Source organism: Manis javanica, chromosome 8 (genome assembly GCF_040802235.1).
Source record: "Manis javanica isolate MJ-LG chromosome 8, MJ_LKY, whole genome shotgun sequence".
Taxonomy (NCBI): domain Eukaryota; kingdom Metazoa; phylum Chordata; class Mammalia; order Pholidota; family Manidae; genus Manis; species Manis javanica.
In genome coordinates this window covers 93,907,693-93,930,828 of record NC_133163.1, presented here as the reverse complement: position 1 = coordinate 93,930,828, position 23,136 = coordinate 93,907,693, and the positions used below count along the sequence as shown (strand labels likewise).

At 37.0% G+C, this 23,136-nt stretch overlaps 1 protein-coding gene across 2 annotated transcripts in view; it reads right to left on the bottom strand.

Annotated features, from left to right (window-relative positions):
- Positions 1–23,136, bottom strand: part of WDR76 (WD repeat domain 76) — an 85,681-nt gene that overhangs the window by 35,560 nt on the left and 26,985 nt on the right. The window contains exons 5-8 of one of the 2 annotated variants that reach the window (XM_037018802.2): positions 8,466–8,592; positions 7,178–7,276; positions 4,768–4,811; positions 3,740–3,893 (exon numbers count right to left, since the gene is read on the bottom strand). In XM_037018802.2, the coding sequence (XP_036874697.1) occupies positions 3,740–3,893; positions 4,768–4,811; positions 7,178–7,276; positions 8,466–8,592 (424 nt within the window). The remainder of the gene's footprint in view (positions 1–3,739; positions 3,894–4,767; positions 4,812–7,177; positions 7,277–8,465; positions 8,593–23,136) is intronic. The other variant, XM_037018803.2, reaches the window with a different exon arrangement.

Sequence of the window (23,136 nt, the reverse complement as noted above, 5' to 3'; positions counted from 1 at the left end):
GTAAGTCATGAAACCATAAAAGTCTTAGAAAAAGATATAGGCAAAAATCTCTTCGACATAAATATGAGCGACTTCTTCATGAACATATCTCCCCGGGCAAGGGAAACAAAAGCAAAAAAGAACAAGTGATACTATATCAAGCTGAAAAGCTTCTGTACAGCAAAGGACACCTTCAGTAGAAAAAAAAAGACATCCTACAGTATGGGAGAATATATTCATAAATGACATATCTGATAAAGGGTTGACATCCAAAATACATAAAGAGCTCATGCACCTCAACAAACAAAAAGCAAATAATCCAATTAAAAAATGGGCAGAGGATCTGAACACACAATTCCCCAAAGAAGAAATTCAGATGGCCAACAGGCACATAAAAAGATGCTCCACATCACTAGTCATCAGAGAAATGTGAATTAAAACCACAATGAGATATCACCTCACACCAGTAACAATGGCCAGCATTGAAAAGACTAAGAACAAATGCTGGCAAGGATGCGTAGAAAGGGGAACCCTGCTACACTACTGGTGAGAATGTTAACTAGTTCAACCATTGTGGAAAGCAGTATGGAGGTTCTTCATAAAACTAAAAATACAAATACCATTTGACCCAGGAATCCCACTCCTAGGAATTTATCCTAAGAACACAGGAACCCAGTTTCAGAAACACATATGCACCCCTATGTTTATTGGAGCACTATTTACTATAGCCAAGAAATGGAAGCAACCTAAGTGTCCATCAGTAGATTAATAGATAAAGAAAACGTGGTACATATACACAATGGAATATTATTCAGCCATAAGAAGAAAACAAATCCTACCATTTGCAACAACATGGATGGAGCTAGAGCGTATTATGCTCAGTGAAATAAGCCAAGCAGAGAAAGATAAATACCAAATGATTTCACTCATATGTGGAGAATAAGAACAAAGAAAAACTGAAGGAACAAAACAGCAGCAGAATCATAGAACCCAAGAATGGACTAACAGTTACCAAAGGGAAAGGGACAGGGGAGAATGAGAGGGAAGGGAGGGATAAGGGTGGGGAAGAAGAAAGGGGGCCTTACGATTAACATGTATAATGTGTGGGGGAGGAATAGGGAGGGCTGTGCAACACAGAGAAGACAAGTAGTGATTCTACAACATCTTACTACACTGATGAACAGTGACCGTAATGGGGTTTGTGAGGGGGGACTTGGTGAAGGGGGGACTCTAGTAAACATAATGTTCTTCAAAAAAAAAATCTACTTAGTAACCCCAATCAGCTTGGTTTTTTCATCTCCATTAATTGCCCTTATCACATTTTTTTCACCATCCCCCCACATTCTCCTCTATGGTAAGCACGAGCCTATTCTCCATGTTATGAGTCTATTTTTGTATTGCTTGTTTTGTTGGGTGTTTTGGTTTTTAGATTCCACATATAAATGAAATCATATAATATTTGTCTTTTTCTGTCTCACTTACTTCACCTAGCACAATGTCATCTGAGTTCATCCATGTTGCTGCTAGTGACAAGACTGCATTCTTTTTATGGCTGAGTAATATTCCACTGTATCTATGTACCACACCTTTTTTATCCACTCATCTGTTGATGGACATTTAGGTTGTTTTCATATTTTGGTTATTGCAAAGACTGCTGTGATAAACACAGGAGTGTATGTATCTTTTTAGATAAGTGATTTTGTTTTCTTTGAGTAAATTCCCAGAAGTGGAATTGCTGGGTCATACAGTATTTCTATTTTTAGTTTTTCAAAAACCTCTATACTGCTTTCCATAGTGGCTGCACCAATTTGCAATCCCACCAGCAGTGTACAAAGATTCCCTTCTCCCCATGTCCTTGCAAGCACTTGTTATGTCTTGTCTTGTGGATATTAGCCATTGTGACTGGTGTGAGGTGATATCTCAGTGTGGTTTTGATTTGCATTTCCCCGATGATTAGTGATGTTGAGCATCCTTTCATGTGTCTGTTGGACATCAGTACGTCTTCTTTGGAAAAGTGTCTAGTCAGGTCCTCTGCCCATATTTTAATTGGGTCATTGGGTTTTTTTGATATGGAGTTGTATGAGTTCTTTGGATATTTTGGATATTAACCCCTTACTGGAGGTACCATTCACAAATATATTCTCCCATGCAGTAGATGGCCTTTTCATTTTGTTGATGGTTTCCTTTGCTGTGCAGAAGCTTTTTAGTTTGTTGTAGTCCCACTTGTTTATTTTTGCTTCTGTTTTCCTTGCCTGTGAAGACACATCCAGAAAAGAGTTACTAATGCTGGTGTTTAAGAGTTGACTGCCTATGTTTTCTTCTAGGAGTTTTCTGGCTTCAGGTCTTATATTTAGGTCTTTATCCATTTTGAGTTTATTTTTGCATACAGTGTAAGACAGTGATCCAGTTTCACTCTTTTGCATGTAGCTGTCCAGTTTTCCCAATACCATTTACTGAAGAGACTATCTTTTCTCCATTGCATATTCTCGCCTCCTTTGTCATGTATTAATTGGCCTTGAAGGCCTGGGTTTATTTCTGGGTGCTCTATTCTGTTCCATTGATCTATATATTTGATTATCGTAGCTTTGTAGGGTAGCTTGAAATCGGGGAGCGTGAAGTCCCCAGCTTTGTTCTTCTCTGTCTAGAATGCTTGGGCTATTTAGGTTTTTTGAGGTTCCATACTCATTTTAGGATTATTTGCTCTAGTTCAGTGAGAAATGCTGTTGGTATTTTGATAGGGATTGCACCGAAACTATAGATTGCTTTGGGCAATATGGCCATTTTAACAATACTAATTCTTCCTATCCACAAGCATGGAATAGCTTTCCATTTAATTATGTCTTCTTCAGTTTCTTTCATCAGTTTCTTAGAGTGTTCAGAGTACAGGTCTTTCACCTCCTTGGTTAGATTTATTCCTAGATATTTTTCTCCTTTTGATAAGATTATAAATGGTACTCTCTTCTTAATTTCTCTTTCTGTTAGTTCATTATTTGTATATAGATATGCAAGAGATTTCTATATGTTGATTTTGTATCCTGTGACTTTACTGAATCCATGTATTAATTCTACTGGTGCTTTGGTAGAGTCTTTAGGGTTTTCTATATACAGTATCATGTCATCCACAAAACTGACCCTTTTACTTCTTCCTTACTAATCTGGATGCCTTTTATTTTTTTTTCTTGCATGATTGCTATGTCTAGGACTTCCAATGCTATGGTGAATAAAAGTGGTATGAGTGGGCATTCTTGTCTTATTCCATTTTCATGTCTTTTTTCTTCTTCCCCAATTAGAAAATAAATTCAGAAAACACTAACTTGGCTTTTCTTAATTTTGTAACTACTGAAAGCAAACAATGCAGAGTTATATGTACAAAGAATGGAATTCAATTTGTATTTTTGACTCATCAAAAATGACTGGGATCTTCCTAAGCAGACACCTGGGAAAATATTTTGATCCAGCTTGGAAACTATATTTTAAATAAAATGAGAAAGCTGAAAACTTTGTGTAATCCTTATATACATTTACAGTTGTAATAAAGTTTCTTGGAAGTTATGCCCAGATAACAGTGATACTCAAGCTAAAAAATGAAAGTTCTATAAAGCAAATTAAAATTACTCCAGACTTCTAAAATTTAGAATCACAAAGCACAAAACTACAAATTTCAAATAACATCTATAAACACATGGCTCTAGGCTATTCTCCTGCAGACAATTTACTTCAGGCAAACATGAATATCTTCAAAAAATTAATAATAACTTACCAAATCCCAAAGTCCAACTTGGCCAGTTTTGGCCCCAGCTGCCACTAAAGTTCTAATTTCTGATGGGTGGAGAGCCATAGAGATTATTGAGCCTTTGGTAACTTTACAAACAGTATCTTCACTAATGACCATGCCACTTAAATTGGCTTTGTAGCTGAGAAAATTAAAAAGTTAAATTTTAGAAGTAAAACCAATCTCAACAGTCAAAATAAGTAAAGCATGGTTCAAAAAAGAAAAATCACAATTAGAAAATAAATGTGGGAAAATGAATTCAACCTCTTGGCAACTAAGGAAATCAAATTAAACAATAGATACTACTTCTCACTTATAAAAGCTGGTAGGCTGCAGTTAGACATACACATTTGTATATATTTCTAGTGGCAGAGAAGTTCACATAAGGTTTTCAGAAGAAACGAAATCTTGGAAAACAATTCAGCAATGTATACTAAAAGCTATGAAAATGTCCATAATATTTGACTCACTAATTTCACTTCTGGACTCTATCCTAAGGAAATAATCCACTATCACACATACACACTTCAACAAATACAAGCACACAAACAATCACACAAAACTAAATAGAAAACAATTCCAAATACCAAGGGAGTAAGAGGAGATTAAGTAAATTCCACCTGCTTAATGATTATGCAATTATTCAATAAATTTAAAGAGTCTAGTAACATGAAACCATGTTAATGAAAATCACAACACAAAATTGTATATACATTAGAACATAACTAAGTAAAAATGTATGTCATTTCATTCATTCATTAAACATTGAATGAATATATATTATGTGCCAGACACAGGTCTGGTTACTAAGACAGAATCCCTGCATTCATGAAGGTTATATCCTAGTTGTAGTGCATATGCAAATACCTGAAAGGAAATATACAAAAACAACAGTTGTTAGGGTGAAAATAGTATGCATCTTTTTCCACCACATTTTCAAATTTCCTACGTCATATACTCTTTAAAACTTAAAATTCTCATAAAATGAAAAACAAAGGTGAGAAATTTAAACTCACCTTTTAATGCTAGATAACTCCTTTTCAGTGTTCTTACTACTTGTCTGAAATGGGAGAGATCAAAGTACTAAATTAGAAAGATGGCAGCGTGAGAGGAGAGACAGAGGCTTCCTCCTAAAACTGGATACAATTAGAAAATATAGTTGGCGCAACTAATCCTGAGAAAGCAACAGGAAAGAGGATGGCGTCAGACTGCACACACCTGGAGAAAAGAGCAGACCTCACCAAACAGAGCAACGTACCAGAGCTGTGGCTCCGCGGGCCCCGAGCCCTTCCCACACCCCAGCTCACCAGCGGGAGGAAGAGAAACGGAGCAGGGAGGGAGTGGAAGGCTTGGGACTGCTGAATACCTAGCTCCGGAGACCTGCGCTGGGAACACAAACCTACATTTCATGGTGCTTTCATGAGACTCACATAACTACTGGGTTGGAAAGTTAGTACAGGCAGAGTTCCTGGGGAGACTGGGATTCCGGCCACCTGTGGAAAGGAGGGATCCATATCCGGCTGCTCTGGGACAAAAACTTATACCTGTGTGATCGGCCCACTGGCTCAGGCAGTGGAGACAGGCACAGGAGCCAGGAGGCGGGAACAGCTCTTTCCTCTCCCCAGGCACCTGTACTGCTCCCCTGCAACCCCCAACATTGCTTCAGGGGCTGAGCAGCTCCAGAATAGAGCTTCTGGACACTAGAGGGCGCCATATACAAACATGAAACGCCAAAGGAACCTTGTCCAGAGTAAAATTATTAATACAACTCCCGAAAGATTTAAATGATATCTGGACCTCTGACTCTTCCTGAAAGGGAGTTCAAAATAAAAATCATCAACATTCTAATGGAGGTACGGAAAGACATCCAAGAACTCAGGAATGAATTCTAGTTGGAGATCCAATCATTGAAGAGCACGATGGAGGGTATTCAAAGCAGGTTGCATACGGTGGAGGAGACAATAAATGAAATAGAAACTAGAGAAGAGGAATACAAAGAAGCTGAGACAGAGAGAAAAAAAGATCTCTAAGAATGAAAGAATATTGAAAGAATTGTGTGACCAATCCAAGCAGAACAATATTCATATTATAGGGATACTAGAAGAAGAGAGAAAGGGATAGAAAGTGTCTTTGAGGAGGTAGTTGCTGAAAACTTCCCCAATCTAGGGAAGGAGATAGTCTCTCAGGCCATGGAGGTGCCCAGATATCCCAACACAAGGGACCCAAGGAAGACAACACCAAGACACACAGTAATTAAAATGGGAAAGATCAAGGATAAGGACAGACTGCTAAAAGCAGCCAGAGACAGAAATAAGATCACATACAAAAGAGAGTCCATCAGGCTATCATCAGACTTCTCAGCAGAAACCTTACAGGCCAAAAGGGAGTGGCATGATGTATTTAATGCCATGAAGCAGAAGGGCCTGGAACCAAGATTACTTTATCCAGCAAGATTATCATTTAAATTTGAAGGAGGAATTAAACAATTTCCAGATAAGCAAAAGCTGAGAGAATTTACCTCGCACAAACCATCTCTACAGTCTATTTTGGAGGGACTGCTATAGATGGAAGTGTTCCTAAGGTTGAATAGCTGTCACCAGAGGTAATAAAACCACAGTAAAGAAAGTAGAACAGCTAATTACTGAGCAAATGCAAAATTAAATTAACTATCCCCAAAGTCAATCAAGGGATAGACAAAAAGTACAGAATTTGATACCTAATATATAAAGAAAGAAGGAGGAAGAAAAAGAAGGAGAAATAGAAAAGAACCTTTAGATTGTGTTTGTAACAGCATACTAAGTGAGTTAAGTTAGACTCTTAGATAGTAAGGAAAGTAACCTGGAACCTTTGGTAACTACGAATCTAAAGCCTGAAATGGCAATAAGTACACACCTGTCGATAATCACCCTAAATGTAAATGGACTGAATGCAATAATCAAAAGACATAGAGCCACTGAATGGATAAAAAAACAAGACCCATCTATATGCTGCTTACAAGAGACTCACCTCAAACCCAAAGACATGCACAGACTAAAAGTCAAGGGATGGAAAAACATATTTCACGCAAACAATAGGGAGAAAAAAGCAGGTGTTGCAGTACTAGTATCAGACAAAATAGACTTCAAAACAAAGAAAGTAACAAGAGACAAAGAAGGACATTACATAATGATAAAGGGCTCAGTCCAACAAGAGGATATAACCATTATAAATATATATGCACCCAACACAGGAGCACCAGCTTATGTGAAACAAATACTAACAGAACTAAAGGAGGAAATAGAATGCAATGCATTCATTTTAGGAGACTTCAACACACCATTCACTCCAAAGGACAGATCCACCAGACACAAAGTACTAAATTAAAATATGTACTAAAATTTCCTTAATAGATGACTCTAAACACTGTTAAATCCTCTCAAGTGATACCTTATTCACTTCTGCCCAAGTCTGTAGAAATCCTTTAAGTGGTTCACTGTTATCTCGATTTTCAGGAATCATTTCTAAAGGCCCAGGAGGTAACAAAGGCTGTTACAAAAAATAAGAAAAGAAAGTTGATGATTGTTTGTCACCCTGCCCTAGAATTGGAGCTTGAGGTTTTTAACTACTTTACTTTCAATTCCAACAACCGGGGTGACTCATCACTGGCACTCAAAAACAGTTTAATGAATAATGTCAGGTATCCTGTAAAGTAATAGCATGTAGTATCTCATCTAATCCTGTTAATAATCCAGTGAATGAGATACCATATTTTAAAGACACTGGAATGAAACTTAGAGAAGTTAACTTGTCTAAAATTACACTGCCAATAACTGAAATTATCAGGAACTGATTCAGATTAGTCTAATTTCATTACTCGAAATTATTCTAGGCCAGTATTTTTTAAATCACAAGTCACAACCCATGGGTCATGAAATCATTTTAATATGTCACAACCAGTGATGTGTTTCAGTGAATGAGAAATAGAAAATACAAAAGTGCATCACATATAGTAATGGTATCATTTCACAAAAATTGTTTCAGTTGTCTGTGTGGAATAGGTTCAATGTAAATATATTTCTTATTGTGGGTGGACGTTTTGAAAAAATTTGAAAGCTACTTTTCCCACTGCACCTTAATTTACAATTAGGTCCCAAATCACTAGCCTAATTAGTGCTATTTTCCAATTTATAATTAAGCTCTTGGATATAAAGTGTTAAAAATAGGTGCTCTTGAATTAAAAATATAATCTTATTTAGACAATAAATTTGGTATGTAAAACTCTCTCCACTCACCGATCGTATAAAATTAAACTAGAGCAAAGGATCCCCCATCACTATTATTACATATTATTTACTAATATTGATAACTAATATTTATTGATTACTAAGTCCTTAATACAATGTAAGGAACTATACAGGTATTATTTCATTTAGCCCTTAAAATAACACCCCTTTGAGGTTCTTATTATTGTTGCCATTTTAAAAATGGGTAAACTGTGGCTCAAAAGGTTAAGTAATCTATCCACAACCCATAGCAGGTAAGCCTACAGTAATACAGAATCTAACCCAGTCTTTATAACTTTGAAATCTTATCCATTAAATCATGTAACAGTCAAATATTAAATTAATAAAATAAAAATTAATCATAATTTAATGACCTTGCAGTCTTGTTTCAAACACTTCAAATTTTTCAGTTCTTTACTGAGTTAATGTATTCTATTTGTATTCTTTCTTACATTTTCATCTGCTACTAATGTTGGCTGGGTTGGGCTTGCTGGTAATGAAACTCCTGAAGGATCTACTTTTAGTAATCGCATTGACCTTCTACATCCAGTCCCATTTTCTCTCTTCTTAGGCTTCTTTCTAAAGAATGTAAAGGAGTGGGAAAAAACTCAGATTATACTCATGAAATGGTTATATGTATTTACTAATATTAAGGAGATAACTTCTAGGAATACTAGGAATATATCTCAAAGATATATTTATACACTGCAAAGATATGTGTATATGGCTACACTGATTTTAGCTGAAAGTCTGGGAATATCAAATGTTCATCATGGGGAAGGGAGAGATGTTAAGTAAATTATGACATACATATCTAACAGAATAATATGCAGCCATAAAAAGAATTAAATAGATCTTTGTGTGCTAATATGACATGAACTGTAAGATATAAGAAGCAAAACAAGGTCCAGTACTTGTTGAATATACTTCCATTTGTTTGGTTTTTCTTTTAACTAAAAGGTTACATATACACATACATTTGTACATACTGAGATTACTTATAGAAGAATATACAAGAAACTATTAACAGTGATTTCCTCCAGGCAGAAGGTCTGGAGAACTAAAGTTCAGGATGGAAAAAAGACAAATGTTTCATTGCATCCCCGTCCATACAGTTTACTTTTTAAATCATATACATACCCTGCTATTTTATGTGCTATTTTTTCATTTAAAAAAAGTAGTTCAAGTGTAGCACAGAGAAGGCAAATAGTGAACCTGTGGCATCTTACTACACTGATTGCATTGGGGTATGGGTGAGGACTTGATAATATGGGTAAATGTAGTAACCACATTGTTTTTTCATGTGAAATATTCTTAAGGGTGTATATAAATAATATCTTCATAAAAATTTTTTAATTAAAAAAAAAAGTTCAGAATTTCCAGCTTCCAGTCTGTATGTAAGGAGCTTGAAGGTCACTGTGTCTTACCAAGTAAAAAGCTGAACACACCAAAAAGTCAACAACTTTCCTAGGATCCTTAAGAGAGGTGAAGATCCTTAAGAGCTGACCCCAATATTGGGGAAACAGACAAGCAGATACAAGAAGTCACAGCTTACTGGAGAAGACTCAGAAACAGAAACCACCATACGAATCAGTGCCAGGATAGGAAAAACCTGAACTGTAACTGACCAATTGCTGGAGGCTCAGTGTGGCAAGTCTGAGAATTAGAAATCCCAGGATGATCAACAAAAGAACCTACACATGATGTTTACTGCAGCTCTGCTCATAATTGCCAAAACTGGGAAGCAACCAATATAGCCTTCATTAAGTGAATGAATAAACTGTGGAATGTCTAGAGAATGGAATATTATTCAGCACTAAAAAATGAGCTATGACAGAGAAGACAAGTAGTGACTCTGTAGCATCTTAGTATGCTGATGGACAGTGACTGCAATGGGGTGTAGGGGGTGCTTAATATGGGTGAATGTAATAACCACAATGTTGTTCATGTGAAACCTTTATAAGATTGTATATCAGTGACACCTTAATAAAAAAAAATTTTTTAAAGAGCTATGAAGCCATGAAAAGATGTGGAAGAACCTTCAATGCATATTACTAAGAGAAAGAAACCAATCTGAAAAGGTTACATACTCTATGATCCGAAATACATGACATTCTGAAAAAGCCAAAACTATGCAAACAATAAAAAGACCCATGGTTGCCAGAGATGGGGATCATAAGGGGATGAATAGGCAGAGCACAGAGGACTTTAGGGGCAGTAGAAGTACTCTTTATATCATAATGGTGGATATAAGTCATTATTCATTGGCACAAACCCATAGAACGAACACTACCAAGAGTGAACTGTAAGGTAAATGATGATTATGATGCATTAGTGTAGGTTCATCCTTGATAACAAATGTACCACTCTGGGGAATGATGTTGACAATGGGAGAGGCTATGCACATGTGGGGATGAAGATATCTGGTAAATCCGTGTACCTTCCTTGCAATTTTGTTGTGAAACTGAAACTACTCTAAAAAAGTCTTTAGAAAAAAACTCAAGGACTCACCCCTCAATTTTCTGAGATTTACATCCAGAAACTCAACCAGCTCCTCACAGTTATATCAGAGAAGAATTATCTCATGCTTCCCACATAGGAGGAGGTGCAGCACTTTGAAATGGGGCATTCGTTCTTCTTAACATGATCTACTTTCAGGAGAAACTACTTACCCAGAGCCTAACCTGTTAGGGTTTTATCAGAGCCTAACTAACCTGGGAGAAGGGAAAAATCCAACTCAAGCCCACTCTTACTGTCCTCTCCCACCTGAGGTGAGAGGGTGGATAGGGTAGGGGCACTAAAACATTTGCAAAGTCCAGAGGCACAGGCTAACTAAAATTTGACTGAGACCTGATCACAAGACTACAGAATGCTTCCCCTCCCCCAACAAACATTACAAAAGGCCTATTTACAATAGTTTCTTTTTCCAAGTACATCACATCTGGCTATCAGGAAAAAATTAAAAGGCATACTGAAAGGCAAAAAACACAGTTTGAAGAGACAGAGCAAGCCTTAGAATCAAACATGACAGGGATGTTGGAATTACCAGACTAGGAATTTACAACAACTATGATTAATATGTGAAAGGCTCTAATGGACAAAACAGACACCATGCATGCAAGAAGAGATAGACCATGTAAGCAGAGAGACAGAAATCTAAGAAAGTACCAAAAAGAAAAGCTAGAGATCAAAAACATTAAGAGAAATGAAGAATGCCTTTGATGAGCTTATCAGCAGACTGGACATGGCTAAGGAAAGAATCTCTGAGCTTGAGGATATATCAATAGGAACCTTGAAAACTGAAAAAATAAGGAGGAAAAAAAACTGAAAAAAAAAATAGAACAGACTATCCAAGGACTGCGGGGTAACTACAAAAAGTATAATATACCCATAAATGGGAATACTGGGAATACCAGAAGAAAAAGAAAACAGAACAAATATTTGAAACAATAACTGAGAATTTCCCCAAATTAATGTCAGACACCATGCCACAGGTCCAAGAAGCTAAGAGAGCATAAAACAAGATTTTAAAAAACCTACACCTAGGCAATTCATTTCCAAACTAAAGAAAATCAAAGATTAAAAAAAAAATTCTAAAAGTAGCCAGGAGGAAAAAAGCATCTCACTTATAGAGGAGCAAAGAATTACACCTACCTTCTCAGAAACCATGCAAGCAAGAAGAGTGGAGTTAAATAGTCACAGCATTGAGAAAAAAGCCAACCTAGAATTCTGAATTCTGGGAAATTATCCATCAAAAGTGAAGAAAATAGACTTTCTCAGACAAATAAAAATTAAGGATTTGTTGTCAGGAGACCTGCATTGAAAGAAATGTAATCATATCACACATATACATAAGCTTATGTATGCTTATATATAAGTGAAATGAATTACAACAATGACACAAGGGACAAGATAGAGGAATTAGGATTATTTTGTTATATTAAGATCCTCACACTACCCTTGAAGTGATAAAATGTTATTTGAAAGTGGGCTTGGATTAGCTGAAAATATTTAATTGTACACTCTAGGGCGACCACTAAAAATAGTGAAAGAAGAAGTACAACAGATATCCTAAGAAAGGAGAGAAAAATGAAATCATATAAAAAGACTCTTTAAAACCAGAAAGGCAGAAAAGGAGTGGAGCAAAAATAGGGACAAAGAACATGGACAAGAAGAAGCAGACAGTAATAAATATGGGAGACATTAATCCAACTATATCAGCAGTTACTTTGAATGGCAATGGTCTAATGCACCAATTAAAAGAGATTGTCAGAGTGGATCAAAAAAACAACACCCAAATATATGTTGTCTACAAAAAATCTATTTTAAATATAAAGATACATTTAGATTAAAAGTGTATGTGAGTTAGATTAAAAGTAAGTGAATGGAGAGAAATACACCATTCTAACACATATCAAAAAAAGCAGGAGTAGTTATGTTAATTTCAGAGTAGACTTCAAAACAAAAAAAGTTATCAGAGATAAAGAAGAGCACTACATAACGACAGAGGGGTAAATTCTCCAAGATGACATAACAATCCTTAACAAGTATGCACCTCACAATAGACTGACAAACTATGTGAGGAAACGCTATTAGAACTTCAAGGAGAAATAGATAACTATCTTAGTTGGGAGACTTCAACACTCCCACATCAGAAATGGGGAGATCAAGCAGGCAGAAAATCAGTAAGAATATAGTTGAACTCAACAATGCCATCCAGTAACTGGATATTATCAACATCTATAGACTACTTCATCCCAAAACAGCAGAACACACATTCTTCTCAAGCTCACATGGAACATTCACGAAGGCAGATCACATTCTGGACCATTAACCACACCTTAGTGAATCTAAAAGAACAGAAATCATACAATGTCTGCTCTTAGATCATAACTGAATTAAAAGATAACTAGGAACCACCAAAATATGAGGAGATTAAACAACACACTTCTAAATAACACATGGGACAAAGAAGAACACAAAACGTATTTTTTTAAAAAAATGAAAACACAACTTATCAAAATCTGTGGGATGCAGGGAAAACAGTGCTCAGAGGAAAATCTATAACACTGAATACACATATTAGGAAAGAAGTCTAAAATCAGTCATCTAAGTTTCCACCTTAAAAAACTAGAAAAAGAAGACAATTGATCCAAGGTAAGCAGAAAAAGGGAAATAATAAAAATTAGAACAGATGAATGAAACTGAAAATAGGAAATCAGCAGAGAAAAATCAATAAAACCAAAAGCTGGTTTTTTGAAAAGCCAATAAAATCAATAAGCCTCTAGCCAGGCTAAGAAAAAAAGAGTGAGGACACAAATTACTAATATCAGAAACAGAAGAAGGGACTCACTACAGAAAGATAATAAAGAAATAATATGAAGAGCTCCATGCCCACATATTTGATAACCTAGATGAAACGGACAATTCCTTGAAAGAAAATTTGCCAAAACTCACATAATAGACAATCTGAACAGGCCTATATCTATTAAAGTTGAATTAATTATTAATAACATCCAAAACAGAGAGCACAAGGCTGGTATGTGCACACTGGTGAATTCTACCTAACATTCAAGGAAGAAATTATAACAACTCTCCACAGTCTCTTTCAGAGGATAGAAGTAGGGGGAATATCCTACCGAACTCATCCTATGAAGCCAGCATTACCGTAATATCAAAACTAGACAAAAATGTTATAAAATAGAAAACTACAGACCAATATCTCTTGAGAATAGATGTAAAAACCCTCAACAAAGCATTAGTAAACTGAATCTAACAATGTATATAGAAGTATTATACACCACAACCAAATGGGATGTATCCCAAGTATGCAAGATTAATTAAATACTCAGAAGTCAATTAATCTAATCCATCATATCAACAAGCTAAAGAAAAATCACATGATCATATCAACAAATGAAGAGAAACCAAAACACATTCATGATAAAAGCACTCAATAAACTAGGAAGAGAAGGGAACTTCCTCAACTTCATAAAGAATATCTATAAAAAATCCTATAGCCAATATAATACTTAATGGTGAGAAATGCCAAGCTTTTCCAATAAGATCAGGTACAAAGGCAAGGATGTCACCTCTCATCACTCCTTTTCAACACCATACTGCAAGTTCTAGCTAGAGCAATAAGACAAGAAAAGAAACAGTATACAGACTGGGAAGGAAGAAATAAAACCATTATTTGTTCACAGATGACATGATACCCTATGGACAAAATTCTGAAGAATGGACAAAAAAACTCCTGGATCTAAGAATCAATTGCAGCAAGGATACAAGACATAAGGTTAACATACAAAAGTAAATTGCTTTCCTACATACTGACCATAAACAAGTGGAATTTGAAATAAAAAATACAGTACCATTTACATTAGCATCCAAAAACAATGAAATACTTAGGTATAAATCTAACAAAATATTTATAAGATCTATATGAGAAAAACTACAAAACTCTGATGAACATAATCAAAGAACTAAACAGATGGAGAGGTATTCCATGTTCGCAGACAGTAAGACTCAATATTGTCAAGATGTCAGCTTTTCCCAACTAGATCTATAAAATCAAAATCCAGGAAGTAATTTTGGGGACATTGACAAACTGATTTTACTGTTTATACTGAGTAACAAAAGACACAAAATTGCTAACACAATATACTGAAGGACAAAAAGTTGGAGGAATGACTACCCAATGTCAAGATTTACTTCAAAGCTATAATTATCAAAACAATGTGGTACTGATGAAGGAATAGGCACTCAACCAATGGAACAGACTAGAGAGCCCAAAAAGAAACCCACATAGTCACCTATCTTTGACAAAGGAGCAAAGGCAAGACAATGGAGCAAAGATAGTCTTTTCCAACAAATTGTGCTGGAACAGGACATCCACATGCAAAAAAAAAAAATGTATCTAGACAGAGACCTTACATCTTTCATAAAATTAACTCAAAATGGAACATGGCAGCATGAGTAGGACAGTGGGAATCTCCTCCCAAAAACATATATATTTTTGAAAATACAACAAATACAACTAACCCTAAAAGAGAGACCAGAAGACACAGGACAACAGCCAGACTACATCCACTCGTGCGAGAGCCCAGCGCTTGGTGAAAGGGGTAACATACAAGCCCCAGCCCGGCGGGACCCGAGCACACCTCACCCCAGCTCCTGGCAGGAGGAAGAGGGAGCCCAGGACTGCTAAACACCCAGCCCCAGCCACCCACACCAGAGCGCAGACACAGTGCATGCATGGAGTCCTGGAAACTAGGGAAATAGGGCAGCAAGACCTCTGAGCGGGTTCCAAAGCTGATGCCCCTGTGACAAAGAAAAGCGAGTGCTTTTTGAAAGTCTTAAAGGGACAGGGACATAACAGCTGGACAGAAACAACAAAGGTCACAGTCCAGTGGCTGGAAATTACAGGGAAAACCAGGCACACTAACCCCCTGGGCAACAGCTGAAACCCCTCACGGAGGTAAACAGCCAAACAACCCCCCCACCGTCCATTACCCCTCCGGGCGCTGCGAAAGCAGAGAAGCAGCCTAAGGCAAGCCCCACCTTCAGAAAGGGAGTTTTCTCCATATCGGCCGGGCAAGATACAGAGACCCAGTCTACATGCAATTACCCAACACCAGCCACTAGGGGTCGCAGTTGTCCCAGTAAAGAAAGGCCAGTAGCAAGTGAAAAGTTTGGGCCTCCCAGCTGACAGTCAATAGCATCTGTCAACATGAAAAGGAAAAAAATATATGAACCAGACAAGACTAACCCAGACAGCTTCAGCATCTGCTACATCTTCCCCTGAGAAGGAACCTGGGGAGACAGATTTAATCAGTCTTCCTGAAAAAGAATTCAAAACAAAAGTCATAACCATACTGATGGACTTGCAGAGAAATATGCAAGAACTAAGGAAGGAGAATACAGAAATAAAACAAGCTCTGGAAGGACTTCAAAACAGAATGGACGAGATGCAAGAGACCATTAATGGACTAGAAAACAGAGAACAGGAATGCAGAGCTGATGCAGAGAGAGATAAAAGGATCTCCAGGAATGAAAGAATTCTAAGAGAGCTGAGTGACCAATCAAAAAGGAACAATATATGCATTATAGGGGTACCAGAAGAAGAAGAGAGAGAAAAAGGGATAGAAAGTGTCTTTGAAGAAATAATTGCCGAAAACCTCCCCAAACTAGGGGAAGAAATGGCCTCCCAGACCACAGAGGTACACAGAACTCCCATGACAAGGGATCCAAGGAAGGCAACACCAAGACACATAATAATTAAAATGGCAAAGATCAAAGACAAGGACAAAGTATTAAAGGCAGCCAGAGAGAAAAAAAGGTTACCTACAAATGAAAACCCATCAGGCTATCATCAGACTTCTCAACAGAAACCCTACAGGCCAGAAGAGAATGGCATGATATACTTAATGCAATGAAACAGAACTGCCTCAAACCAAGACTGCTGTATCCAGCACGAATATCATTTAAATATGAAGGAGGGATTAAACAATTCCCAGAAAAGCAAAAGTTGAGGGAATTTGCCTCCCACAAACCACCTCTACACGGCATCCTACAAGGACTGCTCTAGATGGGAGCACTCCTAAAAAGAGCACAGAACAGAACACCCAACATATGAAGAAGGGAGGAGGAGGAATAAGAAGGGAGAGAAATAAAGATTCATCAGACAGCATTTATAATAGCTCAACAAGCGAGTTAAGTTAGACAGTAAGATAGTAAAGAAACTAACCCTGAACCTTTGGTAACCACAAACTTAAAGCCTGCAATGGCAATAAGTTCATACCTCTCAATAATCACCCTAAATGTAAATGGACTGAATGCACCAATCAAAAGACACAGAGTAAGAGAATGGATAAAAAAGCAAGATCCATTGATATGCTGCTTACAAGAGACTCACGTCAAACCCAAAGACATGCACAGACTTAAAGTCAAGGGATGGAAAAAGATATTTCATGCAAACAACACAGAGAAGAAACCAGGTGTTGCAATTCTGGTATCAGACAAAACAGACTTCAAAATAAAGAAAGTAACAAAAGACAAAGAAGGACATTACATAATGATAAAGGGCTCAGGCCAACAAGAGGAGATAACCATTATAAATATATCTGCACCCAATACAGGAGCACCAACATAGCTGAAACAAATACTAACAGAACTAAAGGAGGAAATAGAATGCAATGCATTCATTCTAGGACACTTCAACACACCACTCACTCCAAAGGACAGATCCACCGGACAGAAAATAAGTAGGACACAGAGGCACTGAACAACACACTAGAACAGATGGACCTCATAGACATCTACAGAACTCTACATCCAAAAGCAACAGGATACACATTCTTCTCAAGTGCACATGGAACATTCTCCAGAATAGACCACATACTAGGCCACAAAAAGAGCATCAGTAAATTCCAAAAGATTGAAATCCTACCAACCAATGTTTCAGACCATAAAAGTATAAAACTAGAACTAAATTGTACAAAGAAAGCAAGAAGGCTCACAAACACATGGAGACTTAACAAGACGCTCCTAAATAATCAATGGATCAATGAGCAAATCAAAATGGAGATCCAACAATATATGGAAACAAACGACAACAACAACACTAAGCCCCAACTACTGTGGGACACACCAAAAGCAGTCTTAAGAGGAAAGTATATAGCAATCCAGGCATATTTAAAAAAGGAAGAACAATCCCAAATAAATGGTCTAATGTCACAATTATCGAAATTGGAAAAAGAAGAACAATTGAGGCCTAAGGTCAGCAGAAGGAGGGACATAATAAAGATCAGAGAAGAAATAAATAAAATTGAGAAGAATAAAACAATAGCAAAAATCAGTGAAACCAAGAGCTGGTTCTTCGAGAAAATAAACAAAATAGATAAGCCTCTAGCCAGACTTATTAAGAGGAAAAGAGAGTCAACACAAATCAACAGTATCAGAAACGAGAAAGGAAAAATCACGACGGACCCCACAGAAATACAAAGAGTTATTAGTGAGTACTATGAAAACCTGTATGCTAACAAGCTTGGAAACCTAGGAGAAATGGACAACTTCCTAGAAAAATACAACCTCCCAAGACTGACCAAGGAAGAAACAGAAAATCTAAACAGACCAATTACCAGCAACAAAATTGAAGCGGTAATCAAAAAACTACCAAAGAACAAAACCCCTGGGCCAGATCAATTCACCTCAGAATTTTATCAGACATACAGGGAAGACATAATACCCATTCTCCTTAAAAGTTTTCCAAAAAATAGAAGAGGAGGGGATACTCCCAAACTCATTCTATGAAGCTAACATCACCCTAATACCAAGACCAGGCAAAGACCCCACCAAAAAAGAAAACTACAGAATGAACGTAGATGCAAAAATACTCAACAAAATATTCGCAAACCGAATTCAAAAATACATCAAAAGGATCGTACACCATGACCAAGTGGGATTCATCACAGGGATGCAAGGATAGTACAACATTCAGAAGTCCATCAACATCATCCACCACATCAACAAAAAGAAAGACAAAAACCACATGATCATCTCCATAGATGCTGAAAGAACATTTGACAAAGTTCAAAATCCATTCATGATAAAAACTCTCAGCAAAATGGGAATAGAGGGCAAGTACCTCAACATAATAAAGGCCATCTATGACAAACCCACAGCCCACATTATATTGAACAGAGAGAAGCTGAAAGCTTTTCCTCTGAGATCGGGAACAAGACAGGGATGCCCACTCTCCCCACTGTTATTTAACATAGTACTAGAGATCCTAGCCACACAATCAGACAGAACTAAGAAATACAAGGAACCAGATTGGTAAAGAAGAAGTTAAACTGTCACTATTTGCAGATGTCATGATACTATACACAAAAAATCCTAAAGACTCCACCCCAAAACTACTAGAACTGATATCGGAATACAGCAAAGTTGCAGGATACAAAATCAACACACAGAAATCTGTAGCTTTCCTATACACTAACCAATAGAAAGAGAAATCAGGAAAACAATTCCATTCACAATTGCAACAAAAAGAATAAAATACATAGGAATAAACCAAACCAAAGAAGTGAAAGACTTATACTCTGAAAACTACAAGTCACTCTTAAGAGAAATTAAAGGGGACACTAACAGATGGAAACTCATCCCATGCTCGTGGCTAGGAAGAATTAATATCGTCAAAATGGCCATCCTGCCCAAAGCAATATACAGATTTGATGCAATCCCTATCAAATTACCAGCAACATTCTTCAATGAACTGGAACAAATAATTCAAAAATTCATATGGAAACACCAAAGACCCCAAATAGCCAAAGCAATCCTGAGAAAGAAGAATAAAGTAGGGGGGATCTCACTTCCCAACTTCAAGCTCTACTATAAAGCCATAATAATCAAGACAATTTGATACTGGCACAAGAACAGAGCCACAGACCAATGGAACAGACTAGAGAATCCAGACATTAACCCAGACATATATGGTCAATTAATATTTGATAAAGGAGCCATGGACCTACAATGGCGAAATGACAGTCTCTTCAACAGATGATGCTGGCAAAACTGGACAGCTACATGTAGGAGAATGAAACTGGACCATTGCCTAACCCCATATACAAAAGTAAACTCAAAATGGATCAAAGACCTGAATGTAAGTCATGAAACCATTAAACTCTTGGAAAAAAATGTAGGCAAAAAGCTCTTAGATATAAATGTGAGTGACCTCTTCTTGAACATATCTCCCCAGGCAAGGAAAACAACAGCAAAAATGAACAAGTGGGACTATATTAAGCTGAAAAGCTTCTGTACAGCAAAAGATACCATCAATAGAACAAAAAGGAACCCTACAGTATGGGAGAATATATTTGAAAATGACAGATCCGATAAAGGCTTGACGTCCAGAATATATAAAGAGCTCACACGCCTCAACAAACAAAATACAAATAACCCAATTAAAAAATGGGCAGAGGAACTGAACAGACAGTTCTCTAAAAAAGAAATACAGATGGCCAACAGACACATGAAAAGATGCTCCACATCGCTAATTATCAGAGAAATGCAAATTAAAACTACAATGAGGTATCACCTCACACCAGTAAGGATGGCTGCCATCCAAAAGACAAACAACAAGAAATGTTGGCGAGGTTGTGGAGAAAGGGGAACCTCCTACACTGCTGGTGGGAATGTAAATTAGTTCAACCATTGTGGAAAGCAGTATGGAGGTACATCAAAATGCTCAAAACAGACTTACCATTTGACCCAGGAATTCCACTCCTAGGAAGTTACCATAAGAATGCAGCAATCAAATTTGAGAAAGACAGATGCACCCCTATGTTTATTGCAGCACTATTTACAATAGCCAAGAATTGGAAGCAACCTAAATGTCCATCAATAGATGAATGGATAAAGAAGATGTGGTACATATACACAATGGAATACTACTCAGCCATAAGAAAAGGGCAAATCCTACCATTTGCAGCAACATGGATGGAGCTGGAGGATATTATGAGCAGCGAAATAAGCCAAGCAGAGAAAGAGAAATACCAAATGATTTCACTCATCTGTGGAGTATAAGAACAAAGGAAAAACTGAAGGAACAAAACAGCAGCAGAATCACAGAACTCAAGAATGGACTAACAGGTACCAAAGGGAAAGAGACTAGGGAGGATGGGTTGGTAGGGAGGGATAAGGCGGGGGGGAAGAAGAATGGGGGGTATTAAGATTAGCATGCATGGGGGGTGGGAGAAAGGGGAGGGCTGTACAACACAGAGAAGATAAGTAGTGACTCTATAACACTTTGCTATGCTGATGGACAGTGACTGTAAAAGGGTTTATAGGGGGGACGTGGTATAGGGGAGAGCCTAGTAAACATAATATTCATCATGTAAGTATAGATTAATGATAACAAAAAAAAAAGCAGTTCCTGTGTGGTAACCTCCAATGAGTTCTACACAATGGTATAAAGGGCATATAAAAGTGTAGGCAAAGGGTTTGTTTGTGCTTATACAGAGGATCAAAGCCTAATTTGGCTACCCTGAAAATGAACTAAGATACGATATGAAAAAGACCTTCCAATATCAGCACTCTCTGGAAGACTCATGCCAGATGATCATCAAAAAACCCCAACAATGATCCACACGCTGCTACAGGTGTAGATGCACTCATCCCACCGGTTCCTGGACTTGCCATGGGAATGAAGAAGGAGATATCTAAGCTGGCCTGTGCATACAGTAAAACAATAAATTTGACTGAATCTACACTGTTGGAACTCAACCAAGAATTAGGAGAAGTGCAAATTGTAGCGCTCCAAAATCTTACAACTACAGACTATTTACTGTTAAAAGAACATATGGGATGTGAACAGTTCCCAGGAATGGGTTGTTTTAATTTGTCTGATTTCTCTCAGACTGTTCAAGTTCAGTTGGACAATATCCACCATATCATAGATAAGTTTTCACAAATGCCTAAGGTGCCTAACTGGTTTTCTTGGTTTCACTGGAGATGGCTGGTAATTAAAGGTATGCTTCGGTTATGTAACTGTATTCCTATTATGTTAATGTGTGTGCGCAATTTAATTACTAGTTTAAAACCTATACATGCTCAAGTTACTCTACAAGAAGATATGTCAAAGAAATAATCAATCTTCCCATGTTCTCTTCCGCCTGCTACTTCTATAGCTTTTCTTCTTCCTTCCTAATTACAACCCCTAAATAGAATTCGTGCCTCATATCGAATTTACCATGTATCACAATTCTTCCAAGTGGTAAAGATACCTCAAGACAAATGCTGGGCATAGAAGTCACATGGCATAAATATGCAAAGAAGTAAAAAACTAACCTTTTCAAACAATAAGGCTTCTCTCTCACTTACCAACTTTACATTTCCCTGTATGGCCCCGGAAGATGACTGGTTAGCCAGAGACGGGTAAGATTCCTCAAGGGAGGAACAACCTAAGACAGGCACAGTCGCAGGGGGGCCATCAGGTGAGAAATTGGGGATCAACAGAGGTGAGGCTTAGAACCCCCCCACCCGTTCTGAGAGAAATTTGCTGCATCCGTGGATGTTTTATTGCCCTTGTCTAGCTTGGATTAACACATAGTTTACAGGCACACACCTGATCATCTACATTTGCTCTCTTAAAACACTAAACCATGTTTTCTACCTTTATCTTGCATCTACCTACCACTTCAGCATTTTATTAAAAATAATAGTAATAAAGAGAGAAATGTGGTATCCACATATAAATCAAGTATAAAAATCAAACGAATATTCATATTTGAACTGACTGTTTATAGTTCATAATGCATGATCAAAACCGAAAGTTTCTGTGATGACTGCCCTTGTACTATTCACCATGTAACTTATTCACTATGTAAGAATTTGTTCTCCATGCAAGAACTTGTTTGTTATGCTTCAGAAGATTGGAGACTGACAAAAATTAGGCTTGGGGTGGATTAATGATTATACATTGAGTTCCCTATACAGAATTTTATTGTTGTTAACAACCATTTGATCAATAAATAGGAGAGATGCCCTCACAAAAAAAAAAAAAAGTACACACTTCCCATTGTAAAATAAATAAGTAACCGGGACATAATGTATAGCATAAGGAATATAGTAAAAATATTGTAACAACTTGGTATGGTGATAGCTGGTACCTAGAATTATCATGTATAGAAATGTTCAATCACTGTGTTGCACACCTGAAACTAATGTAATACTGTGTGTCAACTACCCTTCAATAAAAAAAAATAATTATCTAAAAAAAAAAAATTAACTCAAAATGGGTCACAGACCTAAATGTAAATACAAAACAATTAAACTCCTAGAAGATAACAGAAGAAAACCTAGATAACCTTGGGTATGACAGCTTTTTAAATGTAACACCAAAGACATGATCCATGAAAGAAAAACATGGATAAGCTGAACCTCATTAAAATTAAAATCTTCTGCTCTGTAAAAAACATTATCAAGAGAGTGAAAAGACAAGCCACACACTGGCAGAAAATAGTTGCAAAAAACACATCTGATAAAGGGCTATTATACAAAATATACAAAGAACTCTTAAAATTCAACAATAAAAAAACAAAAAACTTTCCACTTCTAGGA